The sequence below is a fragment of the Crocodylus siamensis genome, chromosome 5 (genome assembly GCF_052110815.1).
Source record: "Crocodylus siamensis isolate JL-2025a chromosome 5, ASM5211081v1, whole genome shotgun sequence".
Classification (NCBI taxonomy): domain Eukaryota; kingdom Metazoa; phylum Chordata; order Crocodylia; family Crocodylidae; genus Crocodylus; species Crocodylus siamensis.
The window spans coordinates 126643583-126667129 of NC_143399.1; the positions used below are offsets into that span (position 1 = coordinate 126643583).

The 23547-nt window shown below is 42.2% G+C and overlaps 1 protein-coding gene across 6 annotated transcripts in view; it reads right to left on the reverse strand.

Annotated features, from left to right (window-relative positions):
• GOLGA4 (golgin A4) overlaps positions 1-21079 on the reverse strand; it is a 99535-nt gene extending 78456 nt beyond the window's left edge. For 3 of the 6 annotated variants that reach the window (XM_090050258.1, XM_090050262.1, XM_090050260.1), the window contains exons 1-3: positions 20796-21079; positions 15622-15714; positions 1185-1283 (exon numbers count right to left, since the gene is read on the reverse strand). In XM_090050258.1, the coding sequence (XP_089906384.1) occupies positions 1185-1283; positions 15622-15714; positions 20796-20882 (279 nt within the window). In that variant the 5' untranslated portion in view covers positions 20883-21079. The remainder of the gene's footprint in view (positions 1-1184; positions 1284-15621; positions 15715-20795) is intronic. The other 3 variants (XM_090050259.1, XM_090050257.1, XM_090050261.1) reach the window with 2 other exon arrangements.
• Positions 21080-23547: the final 2468 nt, after the last annotated feature.

The following is a 23547-nucleotide window of genomic DNA, read 5'->3' on the forward strand; positions in this document are numbered from 1 at the left end:
TAAGCCCTCATCTCACATTTTATCCCCCTTCCCACCCAAAGGTAAGCCTTAAGTTTAAATTCCTTAATTTTCCTCTTTTAAATTTCTAACCCTTAGTTACACAGATAACGTAACTGCAAACTGGTGTAGTGAGGCCAGAGTCAGAAAATGAACTAAAAATACAGAGTAGAGATGTGAACAAAAACCACTCATCCCAGAAAAGAACAATAAGCCTGAAAATTACGATAATTTAAATTTCTAAAAACTGTTAACTATCTTACTAACAAACACTTTTTTTCTTCCAGAAAAATCTAGGTATTCTGGGACTGAAAGTAAATTTTGGAAAACAGGGAACAGGAAACAAACAGATTAGTGCACTTATTCTTCCATGAATTCTCTTACATTCACAATTCCACCCAAGAATATTTTAGCTTTGAAGGCCTTCCTACTACACTAGAACACAGGTAACGGACAGCTTCTTTTAAAATTAAGAGCTAACCAAAAAGCAACATTCCCATTATGCCCCTGGGTCCCAGGCCCCACATCCCCTTTTTTTATCTATACTTTTATCTCCTACCACTTCGTGATTTTTCTTCTCTCACTAAGCTAGGCAGCAAGTATGGGATGGGATGAGCTGCACCCTTACTAAATTGTAAATTTTCAGTTGCTGTGCCTCCAGAAATGTTCTTCTATTGGAGCACAGGAGGTATCTATTCTTGTGACTATGAAGAATACAACCTAAGTGAAATACTTGAAAAGAAGAAGAGTGATATTTACTCAAAGGAAAAAAAAAATCTCAGTTCAGGTTAGAAACTATTACATTTCTTGGAAGGGCAAACACAAAAAAAAAACAAAAAACAAAAAAACCACACACCCCAAAGCTGACAAATGTTAACCAATTCCAGATGAGGAATCTATATCAACTTGTGTGGCAATTGCCTTCGTGTGGAAGAGTGCCGCTTCTTCTATTAACATAAACAATGTTAATTTTTTTTTAAATGTTAAACTAAAGTTCACCACACAGCACACCAGCCAGGAGCTACCAAGTATTACCCCCATGAATTTTAGTGCAGGGTTAGCAACAGGATAGTTAAGAGGTCTTCATAAGAATACAAGCCACAAGCAGCACTAGTTTTGCCTCCTAGAATTACAGGGATTCTCCTCCCCCTGTTAAAGGCAGCACTGTATGGACTGAGAGGACTCACCACATTGTCAGTCTGTGGTTTAGGTTGTTTGGTGGGATCCAAAGCAAAGATAGTATACTCAGAGAGAAAAGCAGGCTCTGCTATCATCCCAGCTAGCAGCTGTGTCATTCAACACAAAAAGTAGGGAAGTGAAAATAAACACAAGTAATAAAAGGTATGGGAAGAAAGAAATTAAAGCATGTTGCACATTATCTCAGCATCTCAATTTCTGCACACAGTTAAAAAGGTCTATAAAGATATAATATGGTTTATGTAGCCATTGACACTGATGAAGACAAAGCAAGAATAGAAAACATTAAAATATATTACCAGATCATTCATTTTCAGAATACCCACAAAAAGCTGATTATTGGAGGTGAAATAAACAGGTTGTATACAGGCACTATAATTTATCTTTGACTAACAAAATACTGCTTTGTATAGTCATAGTATTATTCATAAGCATTTCTGAACAGTTCTCATGCTGAGATATCAATGTTTCCTTATGTCTTATGATTTGCATATGACAAACTAGGTGCAAAGTAACATCAGTGCTTTGGTGTCTAATGTAATACAAGTATATGCTTCTGCTCAGATCTTCCTTTAAGTAGTTATCATACTGCTAAAAACTCCTAAACACTGGAATTCCAATAAGCTCAGCATGGAAGGTTGAGCATGGAAATGAAGTTTATCTATTCAATGTATATACAGTGACTGGAATTACCAGGTACTATTGACTAAAACAAACATTTTAAATATAAAACAATGACAGATGAATTAATAAATATCTTGTATCAGCTCAGAACATGAGTTTTAAACACAAAAAATTTAAAGGAATCCACTGAAAGGAACTAGAATTTAAGTGGGATATTAATCCTTCCCCTTCAGGCCTGGTCCCACTCCTCTCCCACCCCCCACCTCACCGTCAGCTCCAAGCCCACTCCTCCTGTCCCCCCCATACCACCACCAATTTGGCTCAGGCCCATTGCCCCCCACTCCCCTCCCCTCCCCCCCCCCCGGCGGCTCAGCTTCTTCTCCCCACCCTCAGGCCCAATCATTACAGCAAGTCAGAGTAGCCTCACTGCACAAATGTAGGCACCCAAAAGCCTTAGTAAAGCCTAGGTACTTTGCAGCTACCTTATTCCCTTTATCTACCAAATTGGGTATCCTGTCAAAAAAAGAAATAAAGTTGGTTTGACATGATCTGCTCTTCAGTCATGATTGCTGCTAATGATGGCCTGCCAATCCTTTAGATATTTTCAAACTGACTGTTTTATATCATAACTTCCCAAATATTCACTGGTTGCTAATACCCCTTAAAATTAAGAAGGAACACATGGGGAATAGAAAAGATATTATATTATAAGTCAAAACCAGAGAAAAGAATGATTTCCAGAACACATGAATGAAACTCTGCTCAGCTACCCTTACTTAGTTCTTGTTCCCTATCAACCTGCGGCTCCTTTTCAGAAAATACCACTGCAATAGAAATAAATAGCTTTTGTACTACACAGAGCTCGCATCAATTACAATGTAAAAACAACTGTGTGTCAGGATGCTCCTCAGAAACTGAGACAGTATAGGACAGGAAAGAAGAATCCTCATCCCTCCCTTGAAGCCATTCTGCATCTGTACAACTGCTATATCAGTCTCCTGGCTAAAGTATCATCCACGATGCTTGTGGCCCCCAAACATCAAAAGAAAGCAGCCAAAAAATCTGTGTAACAGCAAATCCATTAGGCCCACTACTAAATGTCTACTGCGCTGCAGCTCTTTGAGAACCCTGGAGAAGCTGACTCTGAGGAAAGTGCCTAACCACCAAGTACTTTCTCCTACAGTATCTGACACCCAACCAACGCCCCTGAAAAAAATGAAGCTGGAATACTGGTCCTCAAAAAAGCCACACATACCTGACTCCTCTTTTCTTTTCCCCTTCTCCACCTGTGTCTCCACCATTAAAGCAAAAAGTTTCCTGCCTTTTGGTAATAGGAGATTTCCTGCCTTTTGGTAATAGGACCATCTCTATTTCAGCCAATGAGAAGAAAGGTGGAAGGGGTGGGGGACATGAGGAGAAGAAACGCAGGTGTGAGAAAACCTTCACTGGTTCTACCTCAAAGATGGCCTTCCACAGCTAGGAAAGAGGGAATAATGTTAAGATAACTGAGAACTATTTTTCTGAACTGCCTTAGAAGGCTGTTATTCCAGAAGTCATCTGTGTCTTAGTTTGACAAACTCCTGACCAAAGACCCCTGTAGCACACTATCACAAGGAACTCATACAGGCTCTACCTCAGAAAACACCAGAAAGGATACTACTTCTACACCTCCCAAGAGCCCATGCTGGGCAATTTTTACTTATAACCCAGGACATCCCATTGGCATTGGCATCATCAGAGGGACTTTCTGGTCATGCTGACTCTATCCTATTCTCATGCACCACTAGAGCTGCCAGCTATTTGACAGTCACCACAGATTTCTTAAAGGAACTGGGATCCATTAACAAGCTTCCAGCTAACAACATTAGGGGTGCACCGATAAAGATTTTCCGGGCCGATACTGATGGCCGATGATTAACCAAACATATCAGCCAATACTGATCCCATTGCCGATATGCAGCTCAGCAGCTAGAACAGCAGCATCCAGCTGGTAAGTCTGTCGGCCGGGGGGGCGGGGCGGCAACACAGACTGAAGCCTCTGTAGTGAGGGAGGGAGGAAATAGGGCTAGGGGCAAGGGCTGCACAGCCCGGGGGCAGGGCACAGGATGGAGCCACAGTTTATCTGAAGGGTGCAAGGGTACAATTTTGCTGGCCAAGGGAGGCTGCTCTCAGGCAGCAAATCTTTTTTTTTTTTTTTTTTTTTTTCCTTTCCAAAGAGAGAGATCTGAAAAGAAAGTGCAGAACAAGAAATCACACAAACTGGATAGCGTTAAATACAGTTTATACAGGGACTATGGATTCTTAATCCCTTACCTGGATTAGCTTTTGTGATTTCTTTGTTCCTATGGATATATTTTGCCTCTCTCAACACTATTCTCTCCCTCCTTCCCTCTATCTGCCCCTTTCTTCTGCTTACGTATTCAAAATGTCTCTCTCCTTCTTAAACATACTTTTGTGTACGTCCTTTCACAGGATCTGCTCAACTCATGAAAGCTTGTGATATTACACACGTTCAAATTTTGGCTAGTCTACAAAGTGCAAGTCTATCCTACCTTCTATGTAGTTTTACTTCTTAGAAATACTACTAAGAAAGTCCAAAACTTTCACCTGCCTTGGTCTTCCCAAGGCTGACAAGTAAATCAATCAATGCTGCACAGAATGTGGTTCATTAATCTAAATGTTGATTTTCAGAGGCTGTCCTGGGCCTAGGACACCCTCAATGCACATTTCACATGTTCAAAAAAATAGAGCTCATTATGGAATAAAAAGGTTCAGAATAACCAATGTTTGGAGTGGCAAGGTAATGAGCACACAGATACTTGCATGTACAGGTATCAGACTGAAGAAAATACACTTTTATATTTTTAAGCATTTCTAGAGCACACCTTTAAATCCCTATTATCCAAGTGAACAAGAGCCAAGGTAGCTTCTCTCTTCTTGTAGTTTCCAGAAGAAAAAATAAAATTAAATGAAAAGGCTGCTAATGCAGAAAGTTTTAAAACACATAAAAATCATAAAGTACTAAGTTAGGGTGGTTATGGGAACCATAACTTGGCCACAGTGGTAATAATTCTTCTGGAATAATCTAAACAGGCAGAGAGAGCAAACTGCAAACACTGCATATGATCAATCAGCCAACTTACAATGGCTGTGGGAACCATAAAAAGTTTCATGATTTTCAGGCATATAAAATCATAACCATAAATATTTCATCAACATTTTTTTCTATTTAATTGTGTACATAAATAAATAAAGCCAAGTTAAAACTACAAGAGAAAAATCACTTAACATTGATTACATTTTATATTTATACAAGATCAGTAAAGTTTTAAGTGGAATGCAGTAACTACCATTAACTACAGTGTTATAAAGACTTTTACAATAGGATTATTACCTGCAGTTTGGTTGATTCAGTACATTTTAAGCTGTAACTAGTTTAACTTTGCATTGTCAAGACTCACGGATAGCTCTACATCAGTGGTTTTCAAGCTGTGGTCAGCAAGGGTCAGCAGACTATATTCTATGAGGTCTGAGAAAGACGACCATCATAAATCAGAAGTATGTGAATACCCACACTTATTATTCAAAGGGGTCCTGCACCTCCATTAGGAATGTAAGGGTTCACAAATGAAAATGGTTGACAGCCACTGCTCTACAGAATCACTCACAGTAGTAATACGTTGTTTCTCATAAAAAACACACTAACATTCAAATAAAATGCTATTTGTATAATCAAATGTTATGAAATACTCCTTTAAACCACCTTATGCTATTAAAAATCACCAAACAACCTGTGCTAAAGAATGAGAATATATGCCCTGGCTATCAACCATTCAGTAGCACAAAAAACTCTGCAAAGTCACTCAAATGCTAAACATGCTCTGAGCCATGTACCTCTGGACTCTGTAAAGAACAACCAGGTTCTGGCTGCTATTCAGCAATGATGAGCAAGGGCCTGTGTTTCACAGTAAAAGCCTTAAATGAAAGGCATATAAGTAATACTTTAGTGAAGGCCAAGGCAGAGATTAAAACAAATAGAAAAGTTAATTCCCAAAATCCACACAAAGACTACATCTTATGTACTGCCTACCAAAAAGTAAGTTTTCCAGATAAGTGGAATGGACCAAGCTATACATTTCTGTAGGATCTAAAGTTAAATTTAATAAAATAATAGGTGTAAACATGTCTCACCAATGTGGTCTTAAAAAGCAATTTGTCAATATCAGCCAATACAGTGTTGTTCGAATCTGCAGATAAATAACTCACAGGTCCCTTTCACTGCTAATATTCTATATAAACCAGTACAGCAGGGGTTCTCAAATGGGGGTCGCAAGCAACTTAAAAAGGGGTGACAAGCTTCTCTTCCCTCCCCAACACACAAACATTCAGCCTGCTTCTCTCCCTCAGTGGCCACGCACGTATTCTTAGACTCGTCCACAGTGGAAGTGTCTCTCTTGTTTTCTAATCTCAGCGTGTATGGGTTAGCAAAGCTCAGTATTCATCTGTCAACAGTTCAATTGACCGTGTGCGACTGAACATGAGTTTTTTCAGCAGTTGTCGCTACAAAGAGCAAATACTGATCAAAAATAAATGTGGACTGTGAAATGAGACTGGCAGTGTTGAAAATAAAACCCAGATTTGAAAAACTAAGCACTACCAAGCAAGCTCCTCCTTCTCATTGAAAATTATTGACAGTGTTTTGTTTTATTTCAGTTAAAGTTTTGAATTTGATAAACATTATAAAGTGTTTTTTGACAAATATATTTCTTTAATATACAAAAGGTAAATGAGCTTTATTTATCTCCTACTAATTCTAATGAAATCAGCTTTAACCACAGGGGGGAGGGGTGTCGTGTAAATTTATATATTATTTTAGAGGATCACGGTATCACAAAGTTTGAGAACCCTTGCAGTAGAGTAACACTGACAAGACTACTAAGTTTTACAGATATTATTCAAAACCCTGAGGGTAACAGTGAAACTCAATCTTAGCTTCACTTTGGCCCTTGTCAAGACTACTACAAAAAGTTAGGCAAAGGGGAAAGACACAAACCCAAGGAAAAAAAAAAAAAAAAGGGAGGATGGACAACTTGTACACAGGCATCCCCTGTAGGAGAGCTAGAGTCTTTGTATCCAAGGTAAGAGAAAAATTCTTCTACCCTGTCAGTCAGGAGTTTGGCTTTTCAGACATCTAATAAACAGGGGCAAAACAAAAGCTATGCACGAAAGGTCCAGAAACTGCACCATTACAGCTGATGATATTAGCAGGCAGTTTACTACAAATATTATTAGTAGGCAGCCTATAAAAAAGTTAAGCCTCCTCTGCATATTAGATTCAGTCCTCTGGCACATCATTTTCTAGTAAAATGTTCATGCCCATATTGAAAGTAGAACTAGTAATAACACATATTTACAGTTGCCTAAGTCTTTCCATGATAAGAGCCAGTTTTCAATCACTTATACATTTTTCCAGATTCATCACTGAGGCTGGAATGATCCATTTCAAGATTTTTTTTTGTGTAAATGTTAGCAAATGATTCACCCATTTCTGAGAAAAGGTTGAAGAAACAGAACACTTCGTTAAGGTTAAGAAATGTATCCATTTCGTCAAGGAGTCCTAGCACTTCCAGCACCAAAACCTGAGATTTGGCAAAGGGAATTCTCCAAGAGCATAAAGAAAATTCAGCTATTTCAATAAAAATCCGTTCAGATACAAATGGCTACCACCAATTACAGACTTGGAGTTAGTCAGTGGTTTCCTAGCAAATCTCTGAACATTCCTTCTACAAGAAGCAAGTGGCAGTCCAGCTCAACACCCCAAATGGCCACTTGTGCTAAGCACACTCCCAGACACAGAGCAAAAGCTATGACTGAATTTGCAATTTCACTCATTCCATGAAATCTGGGCAGGAAAATTTTTTTAACAAGCACTGCAGCAGCTTGCCAGAACAGTGGCAAGGGGGGCTGCCAGCAAGATGGCTCTTGCCCCTCACCACCAATTGGCAAGAGCTGCCTGGCATGTGGCCGCACCATCCTGCATGACAGATAGGCCTCACAGCCGATCAGCAGTGATGGGCAGGACCACCACAGACCCTCAGGCATTCAAAGGTGGGTGGGTGGGGGGTGTGTGTGTGGGGGGGGGGGGCAGTCGCTGTGCTCTGCCTGTGAAATGGCTGCCTGGGCCTGCATTCTGCCTATGAAACTAGGGAGTAGCTCCTGTGAATTAGGTAGGTCCCTAGAATCAAGCTGTACTGCTCCTTTGTCAAGGACAAAAAAGTGTTGAGAACCAGGAAATTACAGTCTCTGCTCTTCTATTCTGAATAATTCTGTGCATACCTCTCTACCCTGCTAACAAGAGCCAGAAGGATTAGTTACAGAGAACGTAGTTTAAAGGTGACTTTTTTCCACTTTGACGAAGCAAAAAGACACCAAAAAAGACACCAAATACAGTGCTGTCAAAGGGTGCTATGCAATGGGACTTTTAAGCCATCTTTGCACATCCCAGATTGCTCCTTGGGCAACTGCAATCCACTGGACTTTGTTCTACCACCTCACCTGTTCTCTCTGGGTTTCTGGACAGTCAGAACTGCTCAAGTGTAGTGTTCTGCCTATGCTCCACCCTACCTCTGACTTGCCATTACTGAAACATCCCCTATTGCCAGGGCAATGAGCAAGGGATGCTCTGCTCACAATCACAAAAAGTATGCTATCACGGCAGTTAAGAAATTCTCTGAGCCTTCATATCAGCAACATAAACAGAACATGACAGAAGTTAGACTCTAGCTGAAGTCTCATCCATTCACTCATAATACCATTCAGAATAAAACACACTCAACTGAAAGCTGTCTAGTTGTTGTTAGGCCACAGCCCCCTCCAAACCCAGGAGTCCTGATTCCTAGTATTCTTTTTGCTGCCTTGCAAATAACAACAGTATTGCATAAGCCACCAGCAAACTGTGAGTCACATCATTATTTGTGCTGGGGAGGTCTACACGAGATGCTTACTGCACAGTAGCCCGATAACACTGTGCAGTGATGTGCCAAAACCCACACTAATATGCTACTGCGCAGTGTTATTAGGCTACTGAGCAGTAAGCATCTCTTGAAAAAAAGAAAAAAGAGCGTGCCGGTGCTACTACGCATTTAATTAGTACTTGGTTCAACAACTACTAGATTTAATGCACTGTAACTACAGAGCATTAATGAACGTGTAGACACTCCCACTGTGGTGGTAATATGGGGCCCCAAACATTGATCAGGTTCACATCGTATTGCACAAAAATAGGAAAATGACAAAACCTTAATCTATGACATTTCCCTCCAGTAACTGGTCTACAGCTAACATTTGCTGCAGAGCTAAAGGTTTTGGGCTCTGTAACAGGGGTCCTACCAAGGATGATCTCCGCATGGCCCGCCCACCTGTTCTTGGGCTAACCGCCCACCTTCTTTCCTGCCATGCCTTGGTCTTAATTAATAAACAGATGTAATTAGGTGGGAGGCTCCCCATTTACTGCCCCGCTGCTAGGAGGCACTATCTGCAGCTCCACTCCTCCCCTACACCACAGCACAAGCCTCCCAGATGACATCATGATGTTCTCATACACACCAGTCCCCCCACGATGGGGGCCAGAATCCTGCTGTAGGACCCCCAACTGAGTTCCTCCCTTCAAGCAGGCTCTGCCATCATCATACCAGGCCACATATCGCCCTGCCATCAGTTCCCCTTCAGGTGTGGTCCCCTCAATGGGACCTTCAGTTCACCCTAGCCCCAGCCCACCTCCAGGCCAGTCGGGACCCCAGGCCCCCGGCTCTTGAGCGTCCCTCTTGGTGGGCCCCCTAGCCCTTCTGACCCGCCTGGGCCAGTCAGGGGAAGCTCTGGCAGGCCTTGATGTATGACCCATACTCTTATCCCACGGTCCCCCTCTCTGGGTCCTCCTTTATGGACATGGGGATCTGGCGTTACCTCACACCATGACTGGGGCCTCAGGGTCTCACAGGGGACTCTCACTCTCCCCCTGGGCAGTAGGTCACGGTGCTACTACCGGTGTTATATTCGACCCAAACTCTGCCTCCCCACATTGCAAGACTTACTGGGGTCAGGACTCAGCTCTCTCTCTCTCTGGCTGAGCCCCCTCTCCCTTCACAGGGCTCCACATGCTGCCCCCCTCACACTGGGGGCTCCACACTGCTCATAACACCCCCTTTACTCGGGGTCTCGGGGCTTCCCTCCACAGGTGGACTCAGGTGGCCGTAGCCATGCCCAGCCCCAACTCTCCTCCTCGGGGTCTCGAACCCCCCGCAGGACTCAGGCAGCCTTGGCCACACCTGGCCCCCAACTCTCCTCCTCAGAGCTTGCACGCCCACAACTACCTCCAGTGTACTGTAATCCCCCGCCCCCCAAAGGTGAGGGCTAGAGGTCAAGGCACCCCAACCTGCCTTTCACCAGGGTGATCACTGACCTCGCATTTCCTGGAGGCTCCCGCACCATTGGGAGCCCCACCAGGCACTCCCGACAGGGTGTAGTTTCCATCCCCTACAGCTCCTCCCTTACCTTCAGGTGAAACTCAGCAGCCCTCAAGCCAGGAGATGTTGTTGCCTCCCCTAGCAGCCAAACTGCTTTGTTTATATGGGCAGTCCTGAGCCTAAAATGGCTGCCCTCATTAGGCACCTGGAAGCTGCCAGCTGCAGGGCCTTAAAGTGGCAGGCACACCTAGTGCCTTGCCACAGGCTCCAATCTGCAAAGAAGGTCAATTGATTCCACATAATAATGGGTTTTGTGGGGAGGGGGGGGCTGCCCTTCCAGTTAGCATTCAAAAGCTAGAGAATGTCAAATTGAAAAGGTTAAAAAGGCAAACAATAATTTGATCGTGTTGTGCAAAGACTTTAATTACATGGTTATGTACTTTTATTTCTATTAGATTCTTACCATAGTCGGTACATAGTTGGGACTCAGAATAAATGGGTTGAAGAGCAGGGGTTTCTCCTATAATAAATGGTGGGATATTTTATACCAGTAAAAGCCTGTTCATAATACCAATATTTCCCATTTGAAATAAAATGTGAAATTATACATACACACAATATGCATTCTATTTCAAATATGAGAAATGTTGGTATCAATAACAACTTTTTCTGGTTTGTTTTCCTGCTGCAACATACAGCTTATAATGCCCATTAGAAGAGAAACATGCAGTTATATATGAACAACTTGCATCCATGCATAACAATGCCTATTGGAAGGAAGCAGAGCATGAAGGAATTAAATTAGCTACAGTAGCACAGAGACTGAGAATGAAGCTTCTTTCTTAGTTTAGGAAATCCAGTTTCATTTGCCTTGTTTTCTTATTAGATCACTAAGAAAAAAAAATAAGGAGCTATTATAATAAACTGTATATGCCAAAAAGCATCATGTACCACCAAAATAAAATTCAAAAGCACAGGCACGGTGGTTTGATTTCTCTCTCTAGATCTTGTTGGAACCTTAAGAGCAACCATCTTTTTTTTTGCTGTCTACTATTAAGAATTTGATGTATTACCTGAATTCTAGATAGAGAAGGGCCAAAGTTGCCTGATGGTTTGAGACCTTCCGACCATTTGTAAAGCTGATCCCAAATCAACCATCCTCTTTCAGATGGTGAACAAGGTTTAAGCAAGCAGAACAAGGTTTAAGCAAGCAAAATAGTTTTTTCTATTTAAAAGAAAGTATCTAAACTTTTAACAACAGCTTAATTTCTCTCTTCAGAATCATGATGTGTAACAACAGTATTTAGTCTTGATGAGGATTTAAGATCTAGGCACAATCTTAATTCCCAAAGAGCAGGGGTAATAAAAAGACAGCACACTATTCTCAGAGGAAAAGGAAGCATCATGATCTGCTCCATAACTGACTGTAAATTAACTGTAAATAAAAGGATAGAAAAAGCAAGTTTGGCCCCAACCTTCAGATCCTCTTACAGTAATTGTGACAAAAATCTGTGAACAGCAGAAATATTTCCAGGAATATCCATATATAAATATAACCGTGTGTGTTTGTATGTTTTTAAACAAAAGCTCTGTCTGTGGTACTTGCAACTACATTACTGCACTAAAAACCTGAAAATAGAACTGACTAGATATAAACTTAACTGATTTTCATTCTTTAAACTGAAAGAAAAAGAGAAGGACAGCAAGAATAGTAAAAAGTATATTTGGAATGGTCCAAACTTTAATATGTAAAGTATTAGTAATACGTTTAGAATCTGCTATTGTGAAGACAATTTTAGACAACGGAGAGCATCTACATGTGCACTTTAATACACATTAGCTTATTTTAATGAGCATTAAAGTGTCACAGAAAATCATGCTCTTTAGCTAATGTGCATTAAAACAGACTAACGCGTCTTTTTCTAGTACCTGAAAATGGAGGGAATTTGTACACATGCCTTTTCGTACTGTGACATTAGAGATCCAACACATCAGAGCAGACTCAATTAATCAAGTTTGCTCCGCATGCAAACTGACATGCCCAGCACTGCGTCGCTTCCATTTGTATAAATGGCAAAATGTATGTCAGCCCGCATACATGGTGATGTAAAATGGTGGTGGTGCGCTTTTGAATTAACACACCTTCAGTGTGTTTTAATTCAAAAGCATGTCGTCACTATTCTCTCAGCTGATGTGCATTTCATTATTTATAAATAATTGCAAGCAACACAGTGCCAGGTGCTTTCAAAAAGTGGCTGGCACTGCGTCATACATGCATCTAAAAATGCCCGGCAGTACTAAATTTAAAGCACATTACCTAAAGCACATTAATAAAAGTGTAGACATGCCCACCATACCTTAAAATGAGTCCCACCCTGCAAAATGATACTGACTGATTTTACTTAGCTACCGTATCATTTCCAGTTACAATTCTTCTGTGAAAATAAAACCCAATTTGACTAAACAAAAACACTGACTAAAAAGATAATGAAAAACATGGCAAGTAAGGTTCATATTTGAAAATATGTACTGTAAAATTGCTTGTTTGTTAAGCAGTGTGATCAAGATTGATAACTCCTGCAATTAAAATGCCTCTCGTGAAATATGGTCCAATTAAGCCTTGAAATCAAAACTAATTTAAAAAGCTCGCTTTGCTGTTAATCACTAATATCGTTATTTACAAAGAATATTTTGAGATAGTAATTTTAATGCTTTGATCAAGAATTTCACTGATGTTTCTTTCTTATTTCTGTTACATTTTTCATTTACAGTTAAACACAATAATTCTTAACAAATCTGGGAGGTTCTGTATCCCTGTGCAGCTGTACTTTTTTCTGCATTTTTAATAACAGAGTATGTTTCTCAACAGAATTGCTGTGAATATTTTTAAGCCCACAGACCATTGTAAACCTAAGTCCCTTTATGGTTCTTTTTGTCTGCAGTCTGTCTCATTTTCCCTTCTCTCCACTCCTACCTTCATTAACATGATAATAAAGCACAGTTTGTCTGATAGCATGATTCTCTACCTTTTCCAGTGTTAACCACTGTATTTAGAGCACGGATAATGCTTTTCTAAAGCAAGTTGGCACATCCTGTGGTGTTGGCCTTTGATTCTTCTCTGCTAATTGTCCATCTTAATAGGCAAACAGAAGAAAGTCAGATCAAAAGTAACACAGATTGAAGGAAGCACCACAATATCAAATCTATGACAATGAAGAAGGGTGAATGTAGCACTGAAATCTAATCACGCACCTAATCAGACAGGCAGCAAGTGCATACTTCTTTAAATAATCTCAACTGTGGTGGAGGAGTGGCTCTTTCATTCTTGTTAGGAGATGGGATCAAGATACAAAGTTAAGATATCTGAGCATTAGCTCCAATAAAAGGTACAGGTCTGTAACACAGGACACTGAATAGATCAGATCCATTGTGGAATATATGTCTCTGTATGCTAGCATGTTTAAAGGAAAAAATGAACCGTGAGAACTTGAGAACTTTTTAAGTAAAGTAAGGAGGACTGGTGAATGCTAGCTGGAGGCGGTTCTAAATATAAGGGACAACACAAGAGAAAACACGAAATCAGAAGCAGATAAAACAGACAAGCAAACAGTCAACCAAAAAGCATGGGTGGAATGCTGGAAAGGAAAGACAGTGAGAAAGTTTTAAGCAGGAAAAAAAAGGGTGAGGAGACCTAAGGAGTAATAAATAGTGTCTCAAGTCTGAGATCTTCAAGAACAGAAGCCAGTGTTCATTTGAATAGCTTGCTGAGCATCATTTTGTTGAGTTTTTTTGGATTTAAAATATTTAATTTCAATAAAGCCAGAAAGGTGTTATTTCTTTGGAAAGCTATTGGACTGCATTCAACTTTTCTCCTTCCATTATTCAAGGACAATTGGAGAGAGCATAAGTGATGAAGCACTGCTACAGGAGAAGACAAGGAAAATAACATCAGATATAGGAATATTATTGGTCACAAGCTGCCACTAGGCACTTTTAGTTTTAAGTTTTGATAGCCTCTGTGATGCAGTTAAGAAATTATCCTTAACATATCTACTTCAGTAAATCTGTCAGTGATAAGTGTTTGATGGTTCTAGTGAAAGTAACTTAAGTCTTTTGCAAAATTTGTGCCAGGACTAAAACGAGAAACATTCCGGGAAGAAAAGGTTTCCAACATTCAGTGGAAAGCATGTTGGCCTTTGGACAGGCAGCACCAGATAAATACAATGAACTGGTCATACAATAAACACCAAGCCTGACACCTCCAATCTTTGCTGAGTCATAGCTGCCAGACTTCTTCTGCTAGGAAAAAACTCTCAAAAACCTATACTAAATCATTTAAAGTTGTTAAAGTAATAACTTTCATTCAAAAGTCAGTCAATGGAATCTCTATTTTTATGCTTCTCATCGACAATATGAATTTCAGCAACAAGCTAACTCTTCTTTCATGAAGCAAAGAAAATCTCATATGGTAATATGTACAAGCTAAATACTTTGCATTAAGAGAAATGCAGATGGGGGATTTCTGTCTAAATGCAACAAGATAAAAGCATTCATTAGAAAGCAAAATGAGGAAACTTGCAGTAGTTTCTTCCAGTTCCCTACTCCAACGAGGGAACTAGAGTCAGACAAAAATCATCAAGAGCATGCACGTCAGCATCTGAGCGTGGCTATGCAACTATTATCCTGACGACCTATTGAAAAAATTAAGAACGCAGCAGCCCCACCAAACTAAGATCCTTTGACAGTGCTGGCTCACTTCAGGACAAACTGATAGGCCTCTTATGTGACTAAATCAATTAACCAGATTTCTCCAACCAAGAACTTAGAAGGCTTTGTTTTTTCTTCTGAAGTATGATGCTATATTCTTCATCCTGCTTCAGAAATATGCCACTATAGATCAGTTTTCTTTTCAGCAGTTTTGGTGAAATCAAGCACTGCTGATCTGCAAACCTATTTCTCCAATTCAGCCTAATCAGTTAAGGCAGGTTCATCCACCATACTTAAGTATTTAGAATTTTGTATCCTCTTAATAGCTTGAGTTCACTTCCTGAAATCAATTACAACTAATATGGCTGCTGTTACGAAACCTCACCTGCTTATGGTTAAGGTTAAAATCACTGAAGTTAAACAAAATATTTCTAAGTTCCAAAAAGCTGGAAGTCCTGCTTTGCCAACATTAAAAATGCTAAGATTGAATCTAAGTATTAGACTATTCAAACCATATATGTGCAAAAAAGGGTTGAGAAAACAGACCGTAAGTTCTGAGGGGAAAATATATTACTGTATTTTGATATTTACATATCAAAACTGTAGGACAAGAAAAGCAGGGATCCAAACTAACCTCTCTGTCTGGTGTTAAAGTGCCTTCATCATGCTGCTCTGTAAATGAAGATGTTCTGCTCCTGTCTTCTGTTGGTGAAGATTTGGAGGGGGCCTGCACAGAAAAAAGCACAAGTCAGCAAGTAGCCACAACTAATCCTCCAGTACCATGATGTGCTTTTACAATGTCAAAGCAAACTTGTTGATCCTCTTGGCACTGAACATCTATTAAAAGGAAATTCCACAATGTTTACTGAATGTTAGGCTGAAACAACTAACACAACCCACATAAAATGTACTAGAGTCATTAATCATGGCCAAAAAGCAATGTGAACAAAGAAAAAAATTAAAAAGCAGCAGCTTGTTACTACAGATAAAACTTAAGATCAAAATCTCTTGTGTGCATTCTCTTAATACTGTTGGCAATATATAACAACAGTTGTACAAATACTGTCTGAATTCTAGATAAACATCATCCTCATGGTCTTAGTTTCTCCATATGCTTCCCAAATGCTTAGATCAGAAGAATAAGACACTGAGAGTTAGGTGTTCTAGAATGTGGATAAGAGATGATGTGCCTGTTAAGAAGTTATATTCCTATTGAAGACTTTTAAGAAGCCAGAAGATCTCTCACATGCATATTCTAAAATCTGTCAGCGTTCACAAAATCAAAGGGAAGTACGGCTGGTATTGACTTCATGAAGTTATCTAATACAGCCCCTTGGCTCAGGTCAGAATTATCCCCAACTGCTTTTGAAAATGTCCAGAGATGCAGATATTTCACCCTACCTAGGGAGCCTGTTCCAATGCCTAACCATCCTCATAGTCATCTAATCTCCAACCTCAATTTCCTCTGCAACAGTTTTGAGACCACTGCTCCTACTCCGGTCCCATACAGCCACAGAGAAAATGTTATCACCATCTGCTCTATAATCACCCCTCATTTGAAGACTATTCTCATATCTCCCTTCAGTCCTCTCTTCTTCAGACTAACTTACCCTACTTCTTTTAGATTTTCTTCATACATCATGCCTCCTGGGCCTCTAATAATTTTGATCACTGCCCACTCTTTCCAAACTGTCCTCATCTTTCTTGAAGCATAAGCACAAAACTATACACAGTACAGGCAGCCCTTGACTTACAACATTTCAAGTTATAATGTTTCACACTTACAAGGTTTCTAAATTGACACCGTGTTTCAATTTTCTAATGTCAGTTTCAACTTTACAACGCTTGATCCAACACCATGTCATGCCAGTGAACAAGTTCATTGCATTGCCCATCTCCCTGGAGAACATTTGTCCAAACTTCCTTTGACACTTTCTTTAAGAAATCGACAAGACTCCTGAGAAAACTCCAGCCAAGAGCCCTTCAAAAAGTACAACCAAGAGCCCTCCAAAAAGTCCAGCAAAGTCACCTCCAACAAATCCTTCCAAATCAGCATGATTACTATTTACAATATAAATACATTAATGTAACTATATTACTCATCTATAATTGATCAAGTACAAAATTCTGGGGTATTTTTGGTGAAAAATATGGTATAGAGCCTTGGTTCAGGAATGAATCCCCCATTTATAACATTGTTTCCTATAGGAAAATCAGTTCCAAATTACAACGTTTCGACTTAAGATGCCATTTTCAGGAACCAATTGTGTAGTAAGTCCGAGGACTGCCTGCACTCAAGGCGAGGCTTCGCCAATGATAAAGAGTGGAAGGATCATTTCCCTTGATTTGCAAGCAACTCTCCTATTAAGCCAGCAGCATACTGGATTGTATTTTTTTCTGGCAACAAGATGTTGGCTCATATTCAGCTTACGATCTCTTGCAACTCCCAGATCCTGTTCTGCAGTACTGCAGACCAGCCTGTCATTCCCCAGTTTGTCCTTGTGCATGCAATTACCCTGTCTTAAATGCAGACTTTTGCACTCATCCTTTTATGCATTTCATCTGATTGACTGCACGCCATTTATCCAGTCTACCCAGGTCATTTGGAATCCTAGCCCTTCCCACCAGAATGTCTGCAACTACATCCAACTTGGTATCATCTGCAAATTTGCTAAACTTGTATTCAGTCCCATCAATCAAATCATTAATGAAAATGTTAAACAGTACCAGATCCAGGACAGACCCCTGGGGAACCCTACTCAATACCTCATCTCAACTGCACAGAGCCATTGATTACTCAAGTCAGGAAAATGATTCAGCCAGTTACGTATCCACCTTACAGTGAATACATATACCTTTAACATGAGCAGAAAGAAAGCAATACCTAGCATCGGCTAGGAAAAACTTACCTAGACAGGGTGGATACCTGAAATATACAGAACTCAGTGCGTAACTCAGAATGATATTGGAATTATAACATCTGACCAAATAGACAGGATGTTCCTTTCTCAGGTTAAGACTTAGAAAGTCAAACACTTCACTTAGTACCAAATTACCATTCACCATGAAGGTAGAATATACTGCAGAGAAACTGAAATCAAAGATGTTAGATTTGGGCACCTATACATGAGCAGTAAGTCTGCTCCAATGTGCTGTAAACACAGCGCATCAGAGCAGACCTGACTAACTATGTCTGCTGGAACATGATAATTACCCAGCATCTCACGTATCAGCATCCCTGAGCATTCAATGAGCTCTGGTTAAAGCACCCCTGCCATCATTTTTAAGCACAGGGATGTTGATACACAAGATGCTCTTGGAGCCACTCTAATTAAAGCCACCCCCCGCCCCAAGCACATGTATGAACACCTCCATTTTTAATTTTTTTTTTTTTTTTTTTTTATACAGCACAAAAAATCTATTCACCTATTGAAAAGTTATTTTTCCCCTAAGCTGAGGTGAACTTAAAAACAATTTCTAGACTTACAATTAAAACAAAAAGAAAAACTTTCAAACTTTAAGTGTAGTAAGTGTACGGGCACAGTCCATTTTCCTACTCTCTCCACAAAACGATCGTGGGTTCCTTCGGTTTCCAATGGCTTTCAAAGTTTCAGCTAAACAAGACTAACCAGAGACTGGTCAGTTTTCTTGATTCATTCTGAATAACATTCAGTTTCACTTTACTTCTATTTAAGGATGCTAGGAGTGGCAGCAGAGGAAAACACTGGATAGCAGGATTCAGAGACTGTGGATAGGTAGATCAGAGGACAGGAGTCATTGAACTCTGGATAACAGATATTTTGGAAGAGCTAAGGTCTCTAAATTCAGAAACGTGGCACTTGCTTCTTAGCAGTTCATACAGAACACGAAGCACTGGAGCAAGTCCCAGGGACTGCAGTGGGCTCTTACCTGTAACGGGCACTGCTCCATCTATCACACTTAGGCAAGCAGGTTTTGGTCTCTGCCTCCTAGCATCTAGTACAATTACCAAGCCTTGTGTGCAAAGTGAGGGGCACACAAGAGTAAATTGAAGTTGAGAGAGAAAACATAAGAGAATGGATACAGACAAACAGATCTAAAAGAACAGACAGTGAAAACAGCCCAAAGAAAAGTTGTGCCAGGACAGGATCAAGGAAGAAAAGAATAACATTCAGGGAAACTATGGAGGGAGAGAAAGTCTAATAAAGCAAGGGATACAAGTTTCAGATTTGTTTTAAGTAGCTTGAACAGAAACTTGATTGACAACACATTATGCAAGCAGGGTAGATTTGTACCTTTTTTGCTAATTAAAGTAGATATGCACATACAGCACAAGCTTCCATAGGCCAAAGATCACTTCATCAGCCTAATATGCCTAACGATTTCTCTCTGAACATATGAAACAGAGTACCTAAGATACTGCATGAATCTATTTTGTTTAAACTGAAAAGACCATGAAAGAAAACAGCATTTATCACCCTATCTTGGAAGCATCGCTTGTTTTTCTTGTCCAATATGAGTGAAATTTAAGAGACAGGAAATCAGTCACCCTCTCTTCTGTTTGGGCATCAAACTTCACTCTGATATTAAAGTCACAACTTGATGTTAGTACATGAACAAAGCAGGTGGCCCAAAAGTTAAACCTAAACAAAAACCTGTTTTCATTGTGGGGGTTTATTTAATTCACAAATTCTTGAATTAATTCAGTCTATTACCTCTCTGTTGACAGACTTTACATAGTGACACAGATTATAGTATTACTTAGTTTAAATGGTTTCTCTGTGCTTCACAAGTTTTATCAATGGCAATTTTAGCAGACAATTTGAACAGCCAAGCTATCTCTTCTCCCCACCAAAGCACAGTACTCACACAAATTTACCCACATGGCCGATTCACAATAAGTACTGATCCCCTCAACATACCTACCAACTGTCCTGAACTAAACAGGGTAAAATTACCAGTGGGATGTACAGTAGGGAGCTGCAACATGTCATTAACACTAAGTTGAAGGCCTGTAGCTAAATGTCTCAACATCATAATGAGAGTTTACTGCAAACATGCAAGATAGTGCCTCAGCTTTACCGCTGATGGAAATGATGAGTTATCAAGTCACCCTAGTTGTTACACTTTAATGTTAAAATTCATTCATGCCAGTACACGTAAAAATTTAAAGACAGTCTGCTTTTAAAATGCTCAACAGAGCATACCAGCAACTTAAAAAAATATTTACTAACTAAACACCAGCATGCATGCTTAACAAAAAATTTAGAACAAGGTGCTCGCTCTGAAGATTCCCCCACCTCATTATTTCACTCTTCATATGTCTCCATCAGTCAGCCAGTCCCAACAACTAACAACTGAATTAACAACTGCAGCCGCACTGCAACCGGCTCTGCCTCTGCCTTAAGGAGTTACGCCTGGGATGCAAAACTGCAAAAGCCGAGGTGCAAAGTAAAGGGAAAAAGAAACAAAGAGGTGAAAAATATCCAAAAGATCCTGAATTTTGATGCTTACAAACGTAAGCATAAGCTGCAAAAGAAAAAAAAGATTGAGGGATCATTTAAGTGGTAAAAACTGCTTAGGTTCAGTGACCAAAACAGACGCACGTATAGAGACAGCTACAGATATAGATGGGTTATAAATGCATTTGTATTTCTAACGAGGAAGAAGGCGGGGAAGGGGCCGGGCCCGCCCGGGGAACGCAGGTCGAGCCTTCACACGCAGAAGCGGCCCCGGCCCCGGCCGGGAAGTTGACGCTGGCCGGGGCGCCACCGTCCCGCAGCCAGGTCCTGCCCCGCTACAGCCCCCGCCCTCAGCTCGGGCCGGTACCTGGGGCTGGGCCGGGGCCGGGCGGCCCCCGGGGCTCCGCGGCGGCGTCTGCTCCTCACTGATCTTCTGCTTCAGCTTCTTGAACATGGCGGCGGGACGGGGGCTCGGAGGCGATCCCCACCGCCGCGCCGCGCCGCCCCCGGCCCCGGCCGCTGGCGCTGCCCCGCTACGGGCGGGCGGGGGGAAGGGGTGGCCGTAAGGCGCTGCCGGCGCGCGGGCTCCTCCCCCGACCCTCCGCGGCCGCCGCTTCCTGCGCCCCCTCCTCCCCGAGCAAGTGAGCGGCGCCACGAGTGCGCCTGCGCGGCCAGCGTGGAGCAGCTCGCTACGGCGAGCGGCAAGGGACATGCTTGTGGCAGCTCTGTCCCCTCGGCTCTCCAGGCTGACGGACAAGGGGGAAGCAGCGTCCTAGCCTACGCTCGACCCCTGCCCGGGGCCCAGACCTCCTGGTTCGTTTCTGCTTGACAGGACACGCGCGTAGAAGCACGTCACATCAGGCAGCAGCAGCCGTGTGGGGGGAGGGGGTCACAGTGCCGCAACAGCCAAGTCTTTCGGCAGAGCCGCTGTTCCCGGCACTGATGGGGTTACAGCTCCTTCCCCGGTGAGCTGGCACAGCCCCGCCCCTCGCTGCCAGCAGCCAATGGCCGGCCTCGAGGGAGGAGACTGCCAGGGGGGTCTCGGGGGCTGAGGCTGCGCTGTGGCATTGTGCGCCCGGGCTCTCGCTCTGTAAAATGCAAGTTTTATATGTGTATTCACACATAACCCTACGTATACACGTGTATATACACAGGACTTTATGAATACATATATATCACTAGATATACACTTAACTGTAGATCTATATAGCTATATATGTCTGTATATATACACAAACACCAGGTTTACTCACATGATATTCTCCCCTGCTCCCCACCCCAAACCAGCAAGGGGGCAAAAAACCCTCCTCTTACAAAGCAGAGGAGTGATATGGTGACTGGCTCGGTGGAGGCAGGGAGACTAGTGGATGTGGTGTACCTTGATTTTCGCAGGGCTTTTCATACAGTCTCCCACAACATTCTCACAGGCAAGCTATGGTAGTATGGGCTGAATGAATGGACTGTACGGTGGATGGAAAATTGGATGGAGCATCAGGCTCAGAGTGTAGTCATCAATGGCTTGATGTCTAGCTGGCAGCCAGTACTAAGTGGAGTGCCCCAGGGGTCAGTTCGGGGGCTGGTTTTATTCAATATCTTCATCAATGACCTGGAAAATGGCATAGAGTGCACCCTCAGCAAGTTTGCAGATGACACCAAGCTGGGGGGGAGTAGTAAATACCCTGGAGAGCAGGACTAGGATTCAAAGTGACCTAGACAACTTGTCGGATTGGGCCAAAAGAAATCTCATGAGGTTCAACAAGGACAAGTATGAAGTCCTGACCGTAGGACAGAACAAACCCATGCACCCGTACAGGCTGGGGGCTGATTGGCTGGGCAGCAGCTCTGCAGAAAAGGACCTGGGGGTTACAGTGGAAGCTAAAGATGAGCTGGCAGTGTGCCTTTGTTGCCAAGAAGGCTAATAGCATACTGGGCTGCATTGGTAGGTGTGTTATAAGCAGGTCAAGGGAAGTGTTATTCCTCTCTATTCAGCACAGGTGAGGCCACATCTGGAGTTTTGTGTTCAGTTTTGGGTCCCCCAGTACAGAAAGGATGTGGACAAATTGGAAAAAGTCCAGCAGAGGGCAACAGAAATGGCAAGAGGACTGGGGGACACGATTTATGAGGTAAGACTGAGGGAACTGGGCTTATCTGGTCTAAAGAGAAAACTGAGGGGATTTAATAGCAGCCTTCAACTACCTGAAGGCTGTTCTCAGTGGTGGCAGATGACATAACAAGGAACAATAGTCTCAAGTTGCTGCAAGGGAAGTTTAGGTTAGATATTAAGAAGAATTTTCTCACCAGGAGGGTGGTAAAACACTGGAACAGGTTACCCAGAGAGGTGGTAGAAGCTCCTTCCTTGGAGATTTTTAAGACCGGGCTATACCAAGCTTTGGCTGGGATGATCTAGTTGGGGATGGTCTTGCTCTGAGCAGTGGCTTGGACTAGATGACCTCCAACCCTAATTTTCTTTGATTCTATGATTAGTTCTCAGTAAAGGTGCACTGATATATTGGTCCCATATCAGACTGGCAGCAATATAAGGAAAACTGACAGTATCGGCCATTGGGGGTTTTGGCTAATGTGGCCAATAAATGCCCCGTGCGTGCCTGCAGCTGCAGCACAGCATCCAAGTGGCCAGGAGCACAGCCTAGCAGTGTGAAGAGCAGTTAATAAGTCTGTTGTGGGGAAGGGATGTGGTGGAGGGGGAGGGCAGATAGAGGCCCCAGTGATAAGGGAGCTGAGGCTGGGGCAGGTGCTGCACAGCCAGGGCAGGGCATAGGACAGAGCTGTGAGTGACTTGTCCAGGAAGGGGGGTGGCAGTTCCTGCCACTGCATGCACCCTTGGGGGGCATGGGGGGCATGTGTCCCCAGATCTATGCGTGAGGCAAGGGCAGGCTGCTGCTGTGGATTGAGGCTGGGGGCAGTGCCAGGGTTTTCCCGGCAGAGGGTTGGGCTGGGCTGTACTTGGGGCAGGCAACACGATGCTGAGAGGGGAGGTTGGAGGTGCCATAGCGAATGTTAGGGGGGTTGGAGCCCCCTCCATAGCGCCCTTCCCAGTACTGCTGCCGACCACCCAAGTGCAGCCCAGCCCAGTCCCCCGCTGGTTAGAGCCCGGCACA